At 53.5% G+C, this 18,725-nt stretch overlaps 1 protein-coding gene across 1 annotated transcript in view; it reads right to left on the reverse strand.

The window, feature by feature from the left end:
- The window catches only part of DNAH17 (dynein axonemal heavy chain 17), a 97,354-nt gene that overhangs the window by 71,437 nt on the left and 7,192 nt on the right, over positions 1–18,725 (reverse strand). The window contains exons 11-18 of the mRNA XM_032429380.1: positions 18,448–18,564; positions 14,288–14,553; positions 13,948–14,143; positions 12,029–12,175; positions 7,059–7,167; positions 6,034–6,137; positions 4,958–5,098; positions 2,581–2,724 (exon numbers count right to left, since the gene is read on the reverse strand). Of these exons, the coding sequence (XP_032285271.1) occupies positions 2,581–2,724; positions 4,958–5,098; positions 6,034–6,137; positions 7,059–7,167; positions 12,029–12,175; positions 13,948–14,143; positions 14,288–14,553; positions 18,448–18,564 (1,224 nt within the window). The remainder of the gene's footprint in view (positions 1–2,580; positions 2,725–4,957; positions 5,099–6,033; positions 6,138–7,058; positions 7,168–12,028; positions 12,176–13,947; positions 14,144–14,287; positions 14,554–18,447; positions 18,565–18,725) is intronic.

The following is an 18,725-nucleotide window of genomic DNA, read 5'->3' on the forward strand; positions in this document are numbered from 1 at the left end:
CACTTCGCCAGGGGCCCCCGAGCAGGGCCCAGAGAGGCTGGAGGGGGCCAGCGCACGCACGGAAGCGCAGGGGAGAGCCCACGGCCTTGGTGCTGAGCTGTGTCCACTCGCTACTTACCAGCCGCGTGGCCGTGGGCAAGACACTTGCCCTCCCAGTTTCCCCAGATACATAACATGAGGATAATCATTTTACAGAACAGAGACACCAACTGTCCCCATCTCTTGGGGTTACTGTGAGGACTAAGCCAGTAACATAGGATGCGTGGGAGCGGCGGCTGGCTCACTCCCAGGCGCTGGTGGGGTCACGGCTGGGCAGGATGGGTGTCGCCGTGCTCCGGAAAGCACAACGCTCACGTCTTTAGTTCTAGGGAGTTCCACTGTGAGCATCCCCGCCGCATAACTAATTGAGAGTGAAACAATTCCGCCATAAAAGATAAAATAACTGGTTGATGGTTTGGTTTCGGGTCTCCATTGACAAGGTTCTGGGAGGCACTCACATTTTTATCATACGGTCGAAATCTCAGCTAGCCCTCATAGTGGATGACAGCGGATAACAACTACGTGTATCGGCCTGATCGAAAACACGGTGGGGAGCTTTCTGGGAGAGTGAAACAAGACCGGGTACAGCCAGATTGCACGCTAGACTATCCTGGACCCTGAGGACGCATCAGTCACAATGCGACAAAGCTCAGTGACAAAAGCATGACAGCGTCGGCTTTCTCCTGTTGTTTCCCATGGAACGTTGGGCGCGCATCCACGTCCACGAGACAATATGCCAGGGAGGAGCACAGGTACCATGCTCGGTTACCAGTCTGCACCCAAGTATTTGGAAAACGGATACCTCTCATCACGAAGGAAGACATTAAGTATTAGTACTATTCATTTTTTTCACGTTTCATTGTGATCTTTTTAATGTCTCTCTTTTATTTTTTATTTTCATGGCAAAATTGCCTCGCGACCAATTCATTGAGCCCCAAAAATGACTTGCTGTGAGATGCTGGAGCTGGCCAGGAGGCAGGCCGGCTTGCAAGTCCTCCAGAAAGGACAACCCTCACAGCCACGGGAGGATCCCATTCGTAAAGTGGGTACGCACAGTAACCCTGTCTGTTCCTGGAGCCCCCTCGTGAGGCTGCGAGGCTGAGGGTGCCGGCCTCATTTGTCAGGTGACCTCATGGAGGTTAGTCCAACACTCCAGTGATTCTCAAAGTACGGGCCAAGGCCCACAGGTGGTCATGAGATCCACTCCACGGCTACTAATCTTCCAAACACAGTCCCATGACGGCCCCATGGGCGGTTGACTCAAGAACCCACTGGTTTTTCTCTATGACCAAGGGATGGTGTTTGCTAGCGTCCAAGTGAATTGTTAAGTACACAAAGTCAATCATCACAAACTCAGATGACCAGGATTTTCTAAAGCCTCTCCCTCAGGGGTCTGCTCCTGCTGCCAGGCCCCTTGCAAATATGGGGACTCCCTGGGATTTTTGGAGAAGGACATTTTATCATCAGGGCATCATCATCGTTTTGATTGTGACTAATTAACTATAAACTCCTGAACTTGCTGACACTTTGCATCATTGTGGGTTGCTTGATGAGTCTTGTGGTTGGTAATAAGGATGACTTTCATCAACAGAATTTCAGGTCTGTGATTGTCTGGTGACACCTGGCCTTTGAGACACATGCACTGGGCTCAAGCATGAATCATCCATCCTCTGCAGCTTGTACAAGGGCGTCTTGCTGTCCTCCCCCACATCTTTCCTGCGGGTGTGCTAGGTGGACTGGGGGGATCTTTGATTTCTCCTACTGGCAGTATTCAAAATCATTTGGGAATTATTGTAATGAAAAAGACATGGGTGGGAGAGGGCTCACCCCCATGGAAAATGCTGGAGAATGCCAGAATGAAATTAACCAGCACATCCTTTGCTGACCTGCTTTACACTTCCAGGGACCCCACAGACCCCTCGGACCCCATGAGGGTTGAGTAGGTTAGTAGCTGATGTTGCTGACAGGAGGGTACCCCCTGCCCAATCCACTTGAGTAGGGGACAGTGGTGCTTGCTTTCCCTCACCTGGCAACGAGGTAGGACCATTTATGTATTCTATAGCCAATTTATGGTGCGGTAGATTGAAGGTGACCAGACGTCCTGAGTGCTGGGGACTAAAGAGAGTCCTGGGATACAGGACTTTCAGTTTTAAAGCCAGCGCGCGTAGTTCACCCTCTGCAGGTTCTAATGTTTGGTTATTTGTAACATGATAGCCTGGTCTTTCGTCAGGAACCCGCAAACTATAGATTCCAAGGTAGACCTTATCTTATCTTTTTTTTTTTTAATTAATTAATTTATTTATTTATTTTAGAGAGAGAGAATGAGAGACAGCACAAGAGGGAAGAGGGCAGAGGGAGAAGCAGACCCCCTGCTGAGCAGGGAGCCCGATGTGGGACTCGATCCTGGGACTCCAGGATCATGACCTGAGCCGAAGGCAGTCGCTTAACCAACTGAGCCACCCAGGTGCCCCGACCTTATCTTATCTTTATAACACCATATTTATAGCACAAATATATGCATATCTTATATTTATAACTCACATCCAAGACCATGTTGTCTATGAAGTAATTCAGAGATCTGCGGATGAAATGGTCAAATTCATCCAGGACCATGTTGTCAACATAGTTGACGTAGTCTTTCCAGGACTGGCTCGTCGTATCTGCTCTGAACAGTTCAGCATTTTCCTGCAAACAGGACCACACAGTCAGCTGCTGTTTCATAGGGTCCCCCGCTCACTGCTTGACCAACTCACTTGGCGACTCTCTGGGCTACTCTTGTCCCTGCTTACATACTCCAGACACACAGGGCTGCTTTTTGCTTCTCTAATGTGCCGGGAGCTTTCCTTTCCTATGTCAGAGTCTTTGCATAGGCTGCTCCCTCCCATTATTGCCAAGTCTGGCTTCTTCTAGATTTCAGCCCAAATGTCACCCCCTCACAAAGGAAAGCCTCACCACCCCCCATTCATCTCAGGCTTGGCTTCTGTCCCTGCCTCTCATCTGTATTCCCTCTAGCAATCCATTATTTGTGCCTACCATGGCACAGATGACAACTGTGAATGATTTTATTTATTTGTGTCTAGTCTGTACCTCCCTTTGATGTCAAGCTACATGAGGACAGGTGTTGACTGTCCTTTCCACCATTGTGTCTTCAGCATGCAGCAGGAGGCCTGGGACAAAGCAGGAGCTAGTGAATGGATGGATGGGTGGGTGGAATGATGGTGGACAGATGGATGGGTGGGTGGGTAGATGTGTGGATGAAAGGAGAGATGAATGGATGGGTGGATGGATTTGTGGATAGGAGGATAAATGGATGGATCGGTGGGTGGATGGGTGGATGAATGGATGGATGTGTGGATGAAAGAATAGATGAATGGATCAATGGATGGATGGATGGACGTGTGGATGGACGTGTGGTTGGGAGGATAGATAGTAGATGGATGGATAGATGGATGGGTGGATGGATGGATGAGTGGGTGGATGTATAGATGGGTGGATGGATGGATGGATGGATGGATGGATGGATGGATGGATGGAAGAGTGAATGGATGTGTGGATGAGGGGATGGATGAATCCGTAAGACACCGAGTGCCACAGGGAACACAAAGATGAATATGACCCAGTCTGCACCCTCACGCAGTTATCTTCTAATAAAGAAAGAAGACACAGGCTTAAATAACTTCAGTGCAAGGTAGAAAGAATTGGTTTAAATAACTATCATGTGCACAGAGGATTCTGGCAAATATGATGACAAAGCCTTGTCTTGTCGGCTTACTGGCCTCTACTTCTCCTAGGCTCCTGTTCCCTGCTGCCCTGCCTCCTCGCCTGTCCTGGGGCTGCACTGCTGTGCTGTGAACCTTTCCCTTAGCCTAGCCCAATTTATCTCTCCTGTGCCCTGTTTCCAACACACCCGAGAGCGTTAACAGATTAATCTGTTAATTCTTCCAAATAATATGTTTGCATTTTAACATTTTCATTTAGTAGGACTTTCTGGTACCATGGCAAAGGGGGAAGGAAGAGGATCTGAAAACGAGACAAAATATTTTTTGGTCCAGTCAAGTCACTCCACTGGGGCAATGACCTTCCAAGCAATGGCTGGACCGTGAGAACAGCCAGCGACACACCTTCCACCAGTGGGGCCCGCAGGCTGTCTGGGGGTGATGACCCATCATTGAAGTCCACATCCATGATTTGTACCAAGCACTGGGAAACCTCCCCAAAAACTGCCCTGAAAATATCTTGAGCTCAAGGGAGAATTTTCTCTTTCTAGGCCAATGCAGAACTCCACCTTTCACATTTGCCTCGGAAATGAGCTAACATGCGAGCTGGATAGAAACGGCTGCCAAGTGAGGAAGGCGTGAGAACCCCCACACTGGCAGGAACCCAGGCTGCACTCCCAGGGGTGCCCGGCGAGCGTCTGGCCTCCTCCCTCGGCACGTGCCAGCAGGGACAGAGGCCCACCGCTGCTGACCCACGCTCTCGGCAGCACAGGACGTGTGTGCTACCACACCATCCTGATTTAAACCATGCACGCACATTCCACGCTCCTCACTTGCATTTACATGCTTTGCTTCCCCCTCACACTCTGGACAGGAAACCGTGAAGGACATCGGCTACGCACTCAGCGCCCGCCCTCACACCGTGTATCTCAGGGAAACCAAATGTGTTGACCGTGTACAGAGATGTCACTTGCCTATACCGATTTTGTGCAGGGTAGGGACTGCAGACCCCTTCGCACGGAGGAGGGCACACTCATCGCCCGAGTGTCCGTCTAGGATAGTCTGCTTCTTGAAAATAAGACTCCTGGATTAAAGATAGTAGAGTTTCCGTGACCCTAAAGCCATTTTTATGGCATCTCTCGTTCTTCCTCTTCTACTAACAGTGAGTGCCCCCTCGAGGCCCGTTGTGGGCGAGTCCTTACCATGACCATGGCCTGGATCTTCAGGCCGGCCTCCTTGACCGCAGTGTAGCGCCTGTTGAGGTTGACCACCCTTCCGTCCAAATCCAGCAGGGCCTCCTTCTTATTGTCCTTCCTCTCAAACATTGGGTTGGCTGACCAGTCCTGCAGGGAAAAGGTGGGAGTGAGGAGAACATTTGGGGGAAATGCCTGTTCTCATGGCTTCAGGGCATGCTTGTCGATGCGAATGTCCTTGTCCCTCGGAGAGGCCTGGGGGCCCCAGAGGGACAATTGAGCAGAGAATCTTGTTTGCCTTAAAACCAGTCAGGGGCTCGGGGTGGCCAGGAGACCGCTGGAAGGCTTTACCCAATCAGGCCCAGAGGAGTCACCCTGGGAAGGCGCCTGAGCTGAGGGGTGGATGGTCAGAGCTGGGCGGAGGGTCCTTAGCTCCAAATAGCAGGCCCAGTAGGGACGAGTCCCTTTTGTGGGGGCAACAGAACTGCTGTGGGGGGGGGGCGCCTGGGTGGCTCAGTTGGTTAAGCAACTGCCTTCGGCTCAGGTCATGATCCTGGAGTCCCGGGATCGAGTCCCGCATCGGACTCCCCGCTCAGCGGGGAGTCTGCTTCTCCCTCTGATCCTCCCCTTCTCATGCTCTCTGTCTCCCATTCTCTCTCTCAGTTAAATAAATAAAAAATCTTAAAAAAAAAAAATTGAAAAAAAAAAAAAGAACTGCTGTGGGGGATTTTCCCCCATTTTCTGGATTGGGCTTGAGTGAAAGTCACCTCGGTGCTTCACTGAGCGGGGCTGAGACTCCGTGTACCTTCCCGCCCCTTGTCCCCGGCTCTGGCCTGGCACAGAGGGGACCCTGCAAACACTCTTGCTGAGCTCAACAGAACAGAACAGACCTGAATTCTGCAGACTGGCCTGGGACTTCCCTGCCTTGGGGCCACCTTGACATTGTTGTATGGTCCAGAGCCTCAAACAGCAAGTTCCTGCTGCCTTTGGCACTTTCTGTGAGCATCTCCGTGTGGCCCCTTTTCCCTGGGACCCTCTCCTGGGCCTCCGATGAAGCCCTGCTCCACACTTTGCCGCTCACTCACCTTCATGGCCTGAGAAATCCCATCTATATTCTGCTTCGCTTTCTGTATCCTATTCTGCAAGTTTTGGAGAATTTCTCGCATCTCTTGAATATATTCTAACACACCTAAAATATAAACATAAAGGGATCTTACAAAATGAACAAATCAGTAAGAGAAGAACTTCTCTTGGGCCGGCTGAAGGCTCATCATAATGAGACAGCTCTTGGAAAATACATCTACTGCTCATCCGGAGTTCCCCGAATGCAATGCTGAGCAGGACTCCCTCTCTGGGAGCAGGACTTCCTTATGCCCGAGTAGGTGGGTCATTAGTTCCCCCGGGGGACCCCGCATCCCCTGCGGCCCTGCCCCTCCAGCCACCAGCAGAGCACTGGGGACACATGACTGGTCTCAGCGCCCTGGGCTGCAGCAGCTGGAAAGAGGTGCGTCCTTGGACAGCAGTGACAAGAAAAAGCATAGACTTCTTTGCACAGAAAGTCCAGGCTGACCCTGGTTTCAAGGAGGTGGACTGTCCTACTTTCTCACTGAGACAGTGAAGGCAGGATATGGCCAAAGAGGGCCGAAAAGATGGTACAAGGCAAGTCGCAGGTGCTTAGAGAGGCTCGGAGCTGATGCCCACCCAGAGGTGGGTCCGGGGGTGAGGGAGGTCAGGGAGGAGGTCTTCTGCCTCATGGGCACACTTCTTTCTGCTTCTCTGACACCCACCCTGGGCCTGCCCGCTGCCCCTGCGTGGGAACCCACCACGAAGCCCCAGGCCCCACAACCCCACTGTGGAAACTTCGGGACCCTTGGAGGTCCCCAGGGGGTCTTTGCCTGATTCCTTTGTAAGTGAGACAAATGGTCTCTTTGGGCAAGCAGGGGGGAACCATCCTTTGGCCTTAAACATAACCCTGTTGGAGTCAAAGTGGACCACCCAGCCGGAAGGCAGAAGCAGCCCCTCGCCTGTGTCATAGGACAGACGCTGGACAGGTTGGACACTCCCTCCCCCCCAGGTTGAACCCACGGTGAGTCGAACGTGGCCTTGGTACCTTCGCTGTTCCAGAAGAGCGTGGTTTCAGCACTCAGTAGTTTGACATCGATGTCTTCCAGTTCCGACTTTATTAGTGGAGATTCTACTTCCATCACCGTGGTCTTTATCTGAAATACAAAGGCTGGGGTTTCAGGGCCTTCGTTCCAAATCCAACCGGATTTAAAATGGTCTCACAGGAAGGGTCTTATTACGTGGTACCAACCAAACTGATTGCAATTAGTGTCATTTAATTGGGAATTATGTATAAATCAAATTCCAGGAGACTTCAACTTGCCAAACTATTCTTATCACCAAGGGTTTAGGCATATACTTCACTCTTAGTTACCCACGGTATGGGGTAGAAACAGAAGGAAAGGTGATCATGGGATGGCAGGGAGTGCGTAATCCAAAACTGTTTCTATTTGGCTTAGAAAGAAACAGACACGGGTAGCTGGAGCAGGCCTGGGCTCAGAATCTCTCCTTGGTCAGAAATCCCAAATGTGAAATTTGGTTACATAAAGAAGATCCAGGTCTGCAGGGAAGCTGTTCAAGTTGTTTGTGGATCGGAGCGACGGTATGGGTTCTGTAATAGTCTTGATCCAGCTCTACCCTGCTCCAAGAAATTAATTTAATGCTTTAAAAAACGTCAATTCACAAACCAAGGGGGGAAAAAGGAGAAGGAAGGTGTACCCAGGTTTTATAAATTATTCCTTTTTTTTTTAAAGATTTTATTTATTCATTTGAGAGAGAGAGAGAGAGCATGAGCAGGGAGAGAGGCAGAGGGAGAGGGAGAAGCAGGCTTCTCGCTGAGCAGGGAGCCCAATGCGGGGCTCGATCCCAGGACCCTGGGATCATGACCTGAGCCAAGGGCAGACGCTTAACTGAGCCACCCAGGCGCCCCTAAATTATCCCTTTAAATCACAAGCACCATTTGAATTTTGGAATATCCTTCTACCTAGCAACATTTTTATTTTATATAACTTTTCAAGGACACCCCTACTTTATAAAGTGAAGGATGCACATAGAATTAAAACTGTACGTGAGATGCTGACCATTTGCCTTTCAGAACGACACTTTCCATACATTTGGTACTGTCATACGGTGCCCTGCCATCCTTCTCCCTCAAGTGTTTTCGGGGATCGGGAGGGCAGAGAAATAAAGCTTAGAACTTACGACGAGTAGAAACAGGACAGAAATAAGAGAGAGCATCTACAGAATCACAAAGTGAGCGAACATGAGATATTGACTCCACTCATCAGAGTTTAGATATTAAATAACTACCACAGGCCGTGGTCTCCTCCCCATTATTAGTGCCCTCGCTTTGAGACTGTATCCCATGTGAGACCACTTCATGACGTGCCCCTTTGGTAGGGTTAGGAACTAAATCCTGTGAACAGAGTTGCAAGGAGCCCTTTCTGCAGAACCGAACCAGCTGGGAAAGATGCTGAGTCCCTGGGGACGGGCAGGGATGGCAGGTGTGCTCGGGCTCAGCACCCGGGGCCAGCCCAGCTGGGCCGCTGCGTCCCGCCCACAACTCACGTGGATACTCGGCGACTCGGGACGGCCACTCATTCATTGCCTATTTCCCCCAGTGACAGCCCAGAGGAGCAGCCGAATGTCACCGTGCTGCTGGGATTGCCAGAGTAAACAAAGCTCCTGGTGAGAAGATTATTATGTGGTACCAACCAAACTGATTGCAATTAGTGTCATTTAATTGGGAATTATGTATAAATCAAATTCCAGGTACTAATATGTACGTCCTGTGTATTTTTTTAACAGCCTATGTTATAAATCCACACCTCTAGGGCTCTGGCCCCAGAAGTGTGATGTGGACAAACTGCACACTCGCGTGGTCCCTCGGACACCCCAGCGGATTCCTCAAGGCACCACGACCCCCTCTCTAGCTCGGACACGAACAGATGCGAGCAGTCTGCAGGCCGGTGGTGTCTCTTGGCAACAGAAACCACGCTAGGGATGCGAAGGGCCTGGGGAGAAGGGCTCCAAAGAGGGGAACCGGGTCACCAGGAAGAATCGCCGCGGGCAGCCAGCCCCGGGCCTGACTTCCCACCTCCCCACCTAGTCCAACATTTGTATTCACAGAGCGGCAGGGCTCACGGCTGAGAAACGCGCTTCTCGGGGTGGACAGCGATGCGTGTGGCTGGGTTTTGTTTGGAAATACAGAAGTAGAAGATCAAACTTTTTAAATTTTTTTATTTTGAAAAAAATATTTATTTAAGTCATCTCTACACCCCACGTGGGGCTCGAACTCACGGCCCCGAGATCAAGAGTTGCTCGCTCCTCTGACGGAGCCAGCCAGACGCCCCAAGATCAAATTTTTTTAACTCGAAATAAACTTGGTTGGACTTTTTTCTTCTGGTTCACCACCATGGGAAGTCTTCTGCTCTGAAAAGAGCCCACGGACGTTTTTGGCGCCGCCGCGGCTGGGAGGGGCTCCCGGGGGGGCAAACGCGAAGGTCTCTGAGTCTGAAGATAGTTGCTTCCAGGAAAAGCAAAGTCAAGGAAATGCACTTATGGCAGACACTGCTATTTTGTAGTTGGCTGCACAAATAAGTGAGATCATTAAAATTTTATCCCGAAAAATGAGATTAATGAAAACGAGCTTCTTTTAGTTTCTGTTGAACACATTTTTGTGACGTCACCGCCATGCCCTAATTCGTGGGATGGAGTAAGGGACGGATCGGTCGTTGATTCTTTGCTGGGCGACACATGTTGGTGGCAGGGCGGTGATGACCTTTTACAAATCTATGTGATGGCGCGACCTGGCCTGCTCCACTTTGCCTTCGCTTATCCCAGCGTGTTCTTGAAGGAGGTCACTTCTACCAAGGGCAGGGGGCTTCCTCGGTCTCCCCAAGGCCTCGCTCGTAAACCTTTGATGATATTCCCACTCCTCCCTTGGTCGGCACCTGAGGTGGGCACCAGATTCCCGGGCTCGGGCAAATGCACGGTACTAAGTGGCCACCATCCCCCACACGAGATGTTTGGTAAGCAAGCCCTGGATCCCAGAAGCGCCCTTTGGACTCACGGCCTTCCTGCTGCTGTTTCTTGCTGCCGTAAGGGAAGGTGCGGCCATGCTGTGCTCCCGGGAGCACCAGCTCAGATGCAACTGGGCAAGGGAGCTGGGGAGGGGCAGGACAGCAGGGGGGAGAGCTCCCCATCCACGTGCGGGATGGACCTGGGCATGTGGTACGGGGCCCTACAGGACAGGCCAGGGAAGGCAGCAGACACACGGCCCTGCGGCTCTAGGAAAGGGGCCTTCGCGTCAGGAATCCGTGAGCAGAAGCATCTCCAGGACAGAGTTGAGACACAAAGCACAAGAACAAAAATAATAACATTCCTGGCCCCAGACAGTTGTCCAGTTGGGGGCAAGCTGGCTGCGAGAACCATCAACCTTCTGGAGCTAGCTCAAACCGCGCGAGGGTGTGCAGAACGAGTTAAGGTCACAAACAGGAAACCCACAGACTTGGACGCATCCGAAGGAGCCACCGGGATGGGACCCGCAAAGTCCACATCCATCCTCCTCCGTTGCTGGGGGCCTTTCTGGCCGCCGGCTACGCTCCCCGGATCCCTTCCTTCTGCAGTCTGTGCTTTTGCCCTTCTCTGTTCCTCCGCTTCCCCAGGACTCCCACCTGAAGGAGGCTGGCATCTCCTCCAAATTCCCAGGGCTCCAAGGAGAGGGAATCTTGTGGGCCCCTTGCTGGATTAGGTGGGTGGGGGGGTGTCAAATGGCTCCCCAGAGACATCCGCATCCTAATCCCTGGGATCTGTGGCCATGCAAAAGAAAATTTTTGGGGGTGATTCAGTTAAAGACCTTGGTGCCGGGAGGACATCCTGGGTTATGGGGGGAGGGGCAATGCAATCACAAGGTCCTTAGAAGAGGGAGGTGATTAGGTCAGGGGGAAGAAGGAGGCAGAGGCTGGGGGGTGGTTGTCATCTGAAGGTGGAGCAGGGAAAGCTGTGGCTTTGAGGAGGTGGGAAGGGCAAGGAAGCAGATTAGCCCACTGGAGCCTCCGGGAGGAAGCAGCCCTGATGACACTTTGAGCAGAAGGAAACAGATCTTGGACTTCTGACCTCCAGAACGGGAAGAGAGTAAATGTGGGCCATTTGAAGCCACGCAGTCCGTGGTCGATTATGGCAGCAGTCCCAGGAAACTCATGCAGAGCCCACATCCATCTTAATCCACTGTGGCTTGGGTGGGAGTGAAGAGGGATCTGCAGGTGGGGTCTGTATGGAAGGGGGTGCCTGCCACGGTCCGCGGTGGCCCGCGTCCACGCCTCTCTGGGCCCCCTTCCAATTACCAACCCAGAAGGGCGTGTCCCCCAAGGCCAGTCAGTTGCTCTTATTCAGAACCAGCCTCTTCACAATTCCTTGTGTCAGATCCCCAGCTCTGATTGAAAAGGGTGGAGCCCAATGGGGGCTTGAACTCACAACCTTGAGATCAAGACCTGAGCCGAGATCAAGAGTCTGATGTCCAACTGACTGAACCACCCGGACAGCCCTGAAAGGAATTGATCCGCAGAGCTGACGTGCACCTGTCCCCTCCCCAGGCCCCGATCTAGCCTACCTCAATGGGCAGCTCTCCCCCTCCACCTCCCCACCGCATGGTGCTGGGAAATTTGTCATCCTGCCCAGATTCTGGCAGATGCCCAACCCACTACACGTTAATGGGTGTAATGGAATGACTTTGATATGACCTGGAGCAAAATACATTTAGGAGAGTAAAGCCCCTCTAAGCAGTCATGGAGCTAGAACATAAGCCAAAGTCCAATGGAAGTTTCCATCTTCAGCTGTTCTGAGTTGTCATCATTTTTGCTGCCCCCGTGTGCCTCAATAGCCAAGTGGCTCGAACCACATCTCGACATGAAAAGTACTCACTCTCTCTGTTGCCCTTGGGAGATCCTACACCTGCGTTTGCTCTAAACAAAACCCCAAACTTGGCAAGTAAAACGAAACAAAACTACATCAGCTCACCTCATTGTACCAGCCAACGATGAGTTCCAAGTTGCCCACAAACTTCCGGAAGGTTTCATGTTGTGAGAACAGATTCTCGGCGCTGCTTGGAATCTCTTTCTGTTGCTGGAAGCCCAAGTACTTGACTTCTCTCAGAACTGCCACCAGCTGTAAGCCAATGAAGGTCACAGAAGACATCAGGGCATGACCCCAGTAGTATGGCACTCAGCAACACAAGGGAAGGTCACTCCCTGGTCACTCCCTGTTCTGGGCACACGCTCGCCTCTTGGCAACCAGGACACCAGACTCTCCCGGTCGCTGCCATCAGGCTCGCTGGACACTTTGGAGATGTGCATGCCGGCGAGTCCCAGGGTGTCATTCCTCTGGATCTGCTCTCACCCCAGTGACCTCCCCCAACCCGACCCTCAGACTCCTGCATCCACCTGCCCACTCAGTGTCTCCATTCGGATGTCCACATGATGTCTCAAGCCCGACGTGGCCAGAGCAGAGCCGCCTCGCCCCACAGCCAGCTCTGCCTGCCCCCTCCAGCTGATGGCAGCTCTGTCCTTCCAGTTGTCCAGCCCAGATATGCTGGGGCTGGTCCTGTCTTCCTCGAAGACTCTATTTCCAACCCACCCAGAGTCTCACAGTCTCACGGGCTCTATGATCAAAATCCAATCTCCCCTCACACCCTGGTCGCAGCCACGCTGGTCCAGGGCCACCACCTTCTGTGGTCTTTCTCCTGGATTAAGGCAAAAGGCTCCTAACCGGTCTTCCGGTGCCTACGCCTGCCCCCCCACCGCCCCCCCCACCGCCCCCAGGCTATTCACACACAGCACCTGGAGGGATCCTTGACATACAAAGACCACCTCAGGGCTCGCCTCTGCTCCCAAACCTGCCATGGCAGCCACGTCACTAAGAACGAAAACCCGAGTCCCTTCCATGGCCCTAGACCTCTCAGCGCCGTGTCCTCCGCCCTCCTCCACCCCCTCCGTCACCTCCTCTCCCGCCAACATCTGAAACTTCAGCCTGTGCCCCACCCCCCAGCTCTGTTGAAGCCCCTTAAACCTGCCCCTACTCATCATCACCTCCCCAGCACTGCATCCCTTACCACTGCTGTTAACACTCATTTATACTCCCTCCCGCCCCTCTCCCCTCCCACCTGCCCTCCCTTCCTCCCTCCCTCCCTCCCTTCCTCTCTCTCTCTTTCTTCCCTTCTCCCCATCCTCCTCCCCCAGTAAGAGGTAAGCTCCAGGAGGATAGAGATTTTTGTCTGTCTGGTTCACTAATTTATTCCAAGCACATACCCAGAGTAGGCGCTCAGTAATATCTGTTGAATTTTTTAAAAGAATGAATTTTAGTGGAAGAGAAGGTTTCAGAGGAAACCTCACATCTGCCTCCCTGATGTCACTGCCGGGGTTCGGAGCGGGGCAGGAGCAGGGGCCTCCTTGCAGGAATCCCGGCCACCCCGCCTCTGTCTTCAGAGCAAGGCTCAGCCACCCAGGTTTTAGCCCTGGGACGCAGGCCCCGCGGCTCCCGCGTGAGTTCTCGCCACCTCGCCTGACTTAACCGGAGGGCCCATTAGTTCAGATTCTGCAAAGACCTTTCTTTGTGTGTTTCTGTCAATCCTCAAATTGATGTTTCCCCTTGGGCTCCCACGAAAGGCAGCCAAGCTTTGAGGGAGTGTAGTCCCTGAAGCTGCTTTTGGCCATGCTCCTATTTTGTCTCGTATCTTAAATACATCCTGGACACGCTTTAATCCTTAAGGAATAAAGCTTTAGCTAAATATGTCACAGACATCAACCCCCACAAGTCTGCTTTGGGAGAAGGGGACCGGGCTTGGGGCTTCTCCCACCGCCCCACCTGCCGTGGGGCCCTGGTCCCCGTGGAGCCCCTTGACACGGGACACCTTCTGGGCCCAGTGGCGGGACGGCACCCACCGCTTTACTGAAGTTGACTTGGACGAGGTTGGTGACCGGGTCTCGCCGTATCAGGGGCTGCCCCAGGTTGAAGTGGCAGTCCTGGTCCACGCCGGCCACCCACTGCTGGTAGATCTTCTCTCGGTAGCCCCTCAGCAGCTCCAGCATCTCGTCGTACTTCTGATAGATCAGCTTGGCCTCCGAGCTGGACATGACCCTGGAATCAGTTAGAGGGGGTGGTGAGGGGCACCCTATGTGTGGCGGCCAGCTCTCGGGGTGCTAGGAGAGGCCCGCCCCTGGCCCGCAGCCGCGGGGGGCACGCTGCCCATGTGGGGGGGGGCCGGCTGGTGCCACGACTCACGGGTGCTCTATGAGCTTCAGGTCCCGCCTGGGCGCCTCCAGCCTCTCCTCTAGCTCCAGGCTCCACTGGAGCTGCCCAGCCACGGGGGGCATGTTCTTGTGGATCGGGGGGATATTCCCATCTGCAGAGGCTGCGAGCTGCGCGTCATACAAGGTCTTGGTGTTGTCCAGCTCGGCATCAAAGAGCTCCAGCATGGCCGAGTACCTGGGCACCACCTCCGCAAGGATCAGGGGCCGCTCCAGGAGGCCTCCGCACACGTGCAGGAGCTGGGGAGGAACGAGAGACGCGCGGTCGCCGAGGTCCCCGCTTCCTGTCCCGTCGCCGAGGTCCCCGCCTCCTGCCCCGTCCCCAGCATTGCTTCAGCCTCGCGGCAACTGGCACGATGCTTGAGGCCAAACTTCAGGGGCGACAACTCCTGCCCCATCAGGACAAGGAACTTCTATGCCTCTGTGATTTTCATGTTGGCGGCTGCTGAGTCCCCAGGTGCTTGGCTGCCAATCACCACCACAAAGTAGGGCTGAGGCCTGGAAACATTCCGGGCCCAGGAGAAGTCAGGCTGACCAGGGTGGAGGTGGGTGTGGGGGCGGGGGGCCCCGGTACTGAGCACGGAGGCTGAGGGTGGGAAGCCGGAGACGCCGCCCCCGAGACCCGGAGGGAATCACAGAGGGAGCCTGGGAATGTGTAGAGGCCATGACCCTGGGGGTTCGAGCCCAGGTTCCCTGAGTCCCCGAGGAGCAGGGACAGCCCGTGTCCCCGGTCACATGTCCTTTCCGGGTGAGGAAAGGCTGGGCCTGCGGACCTGAACTAATCCAGGAGGCGTCACACCACATTTCTGAAAGCAGTAACCGAGCGCGAGTACCTCTCTGCAAGTAGCTGGCTCATCACCCTCACACTCTACGTCTGCTAAACATGGGCAATTGCAAAATGAAAAGCTTAGTAGAAGAGAGGAAGTTACTTTATCTGGGTGTTTCGGTTAGGGTCCTGGCTGGAATCAGATGGAGAATTTCCTAAAAGATCACTGTTCAAGGTCAGGGCGCGGAGGAGCCTAGGGGCAGTGCAGGCCCTGGGCTGGGCTGCTGGGGTGGGGGTGGGTGGGGTTGGGGTCTTCCTAGAATTTGGAGAGAGTTCCGGAAGCTCCACAGCCAGCCTGAGGTCTGCCAGACCCAGGACAAGGAGAGCCGCCCTGGAGGCAAACGGGGATCAAAGGTGCTCAGACCACACAGTCTCACAGCCCTGGGTGCCTGGGGGCACTGGACCCGAGTCTCTGATTTGCCCCAGATTTTGGTGTAAGGAATAGGACAATGTCCCCAAAATGGCCTTTTCAGGCAAGAGCGAGACACAGCTGCAGGAAGAGATCTGCAGGTCCCCGAAAGCCAGACAGGGCAGCTGGACCGCTGGGAGAAACCGAATCGGGACGCTCCAAGCTCAGCTCCCCGCAGGGGCGTGGCCGACGCACCGGGTCACTGGTGCCACTTCCTACCAAAGGGTCCTGTCCGCTTGGGAGAAAAAGGTGCATCTTGTGGGTTCGTGACCCTCCTGACATTTTGTCTGCCAGCTCCCCTCCCATGCCCCTCTCTTTTTCACGTTTACATAGTTTTTGGCTCCTGGATCCTGGGAAGAAAGCTAATTTTATTTTCCATCAGGAGATCATGCAGAAAATTTCTCTAGAACTTTCCTGGCTGCGTGTGAATTCCTGACACTGAGAAGCAGCTGGGGGGCAGCTGGGGAGCTTGCAGGGAATGGAGGCACTGGGAGGGAGGGAGCCCCAGGGCCCATCCTCATTAGGGCACGGGGTTGTGTCAAGCAGGAGAGAAAACACTCCCAGATGCAGAGGAAGAGTTGCTCATTTAGAGGCGGAAATGGTTGACAGGCACTCTTTTCTTTTCTCCCTTGGTTTCCTTTTTGTTTTTTTCTTTTTAATCTAGCACAAGCACAAAGTTACAATTTAGGAAAGAACCTTTCCTCTATGGGTGCAGAAGCCAGATTGGGGCTATAATAGGAGAGAGGATGAGCTCCCTGAGAAGGCCGAGATTCAGGCTTAGCTCCTGGTGGGCCGGGCGCGGGGCTCAGTCCTGCAGGTGCCTGGGGGTCGGGGCGTGGGGGGGCTTCCTGCCGGCCACCCCACCCCTCGGAGTGCTGACCCCTGACTCCTGATCATGAAGGGGACGGGCTTGTTGGTTGGGCCCCAACAGTCCAGCTGCTTCCCCTGGACTAGACAACAACACAGAGTCAGAGCCCACGGTGGGGAGTGTGGAGGGGCTGCCTCCCTCCGCGCCCCCTTCCCCCCCCTACAGGAGGTGAGACGTGCTATCCGCCCACTCCCCCACCCTCGGTGAGCTCCAGTGCTATCTTTTAGTTTTGGAGACCCCATCGCGGGGGCGGGGGAGGGGGGAGACTGTTGTTTCCAGGTTAAAGGCCCGGCTGGAAACGTGTGTTCAGGGACCCTTCCGCACTTGGGTAGCCCTTGGAGCTCTGTGACCCCAGTACAACTCCCCTCCCTTGGCTGGAGCCAGTTCCCTCCGCGGGGAAAGCTCAAAAGCACCTACTATGTGCCCAAATCAAGTGCCTGTCCTCAGGGAGTTTATATTCTAGTTGGGAAGACAATGAACACAGAGAGATCAACACATAACAGAATAGCAGGGAGGGCCAGCAGAGAGGCAGGGACGGGGAGGCCTTGCCTGCGAGGTGGCCTGAGACAGCTACTTAGGGGGAAGGGTGTCCCAGTGGAGGGAAGAGCATTGAGGTGCTGTGTTAATTCGCATTCACTGACATTCTGCTTAGAGCACCAACGCAATCTAAGACTTGATTGCTCATCGCATTGCAGAGTTTCAAATTCCCTTGCATTTGCATTTTAAAAAAACAATGTCTAAAAGGCAAAGGAATGTCCTGGCATCTGTGTTGGGGAGATCCAGGAAGACGGCCAGCACCCTGAGCTGCCCAGGCCATCCCGACTGCCTTCCCGTCTGGCCACACTCTGGGATGGTTTGGGGTCCTGGCTTCTCTAACTGGCTAATTGTGTGACTCTGGGCAGGCTTCTTGACTTGTCGGAGTTGGTAAAAATGGGATGGATAATGTAGGTAACGAGTTTAGCAAACACCATGGGACCCAAGATCCTATAATAATTATTGGGTGTCTCCTGTGGGCACCGAACTGCCTCCAGCAACCTAGAGGCTTGCCAAGCGAAGGGAAGAGGTAGCTCGGACCTGCAGAGTGTCCTAGTCGGCAAACATGCATAACACTAGGCAGATAGAAAAAAGCTACTCAAGTATATACATATATTCACTCATTTAAATGCTCAGTCCCTGTTCTCCAGAGGAGCTATAGATCGATCTTCAGAGATCCCCCCTCAGTGGTTTGTCCAGGGCAAGGCAGGCCACAGAAATGCAGGAAGAAGGGCTGGGCTGGGACAATATGGAGTGGTGGGGACTGGGGCACGCTGGACTGCCCAGCTCCTCACAATCTAACCGGCTGGGTTGGTGGCAGTCGCCACCTTCCTGTTTTGCCAGGGGCTTTTCTGGGTGCTCTCGAGGTCAAACTTAGATGTACTCATGCATTGGCCATTTGTGTTTCTCTCTTGAATTGATGATCTCTAAGGGTTTTAGCACTTCCCGACCGTCCATTCTTTTAAGATTCTTTTTTCATAGCATCATTTCTTTTTTTTTTCAGTGTAAAAGTGCTGCACGCTTAACGCTTGCAACTTGGCCAAGTGTAGTAAAGTACACAAGAGGCACACGAGTACCAGCCAGCTCCCTGCCACCCAGAGGTGGGTCCTCAGTAACGAGGCCAGGCTGCTCTCGGAGTCTCACGTGTCAAAGACGGTGTGACTTCAGCGCAGTGGGTCTAAAAGGGTATGTGCTTTATTGTCACGGCCACTTTGCCTCTAACTTTTGGTCCTTTTAAGCAGGGGGAACGATGAATCAAATAAGAATGAATGGACACCCTTCCGTAGTGAGAATCAGTAAAGTAACTGTCCTCTTAGCCTTAGTCCCTTTTCTTACTCTACAAGGCAGCCACCAAACCCAGCGGGAGCTGCCCGAGGTGCTCGCAGCCTGAGAGAGGCCTCTGTCCCCCCCGGCCCCCGGGCCGGCTCCTCATCTGCAAACAAGGTCAGCCCTAAGCGGGCCCCGGCTCGCCACCTGCAGGTCCCTGCCCGCACCTACCTTGGCACAGGACTCAATGGAACTACAGTCGTCAAACCCTTGGCAAAAGATCGTGGCCAGCCGCCTATCCAGATCTTGAATTTTGGTCTCAAAATCAGCGTAATCGTCATCGAAACTCTGAAAGTGAATTAAAACGTCCACCTGCTAATCAGCATGCAAAGCGGGGATGGTGCTTGCTCTGCCCCCGCCCCCGCCCCCACCCCTGCCGGCAGGTTTCGGGGCTCCATCTGAGGATGCTCATTGTGATGGGGACGGCCCCAGGGGCAGTTAGTTTCTGG

Source organism: Phoca vitulina, unplaced genomic scaffold (assembly GCF_004348235.1).
Source record: "Phoca vitulina isolate PV1807 unplaced genomic scaffold, GSC_HSeal_1.0 scaffold41, whole genome shotgun sequence".
Classification (NCBI taxonomy): domain Eukaryota; kingdom Metazoa; phylum Chordata; class Mammalia; order Carnivora; family Phocidae; genus Phoca; species Phoca vitulina.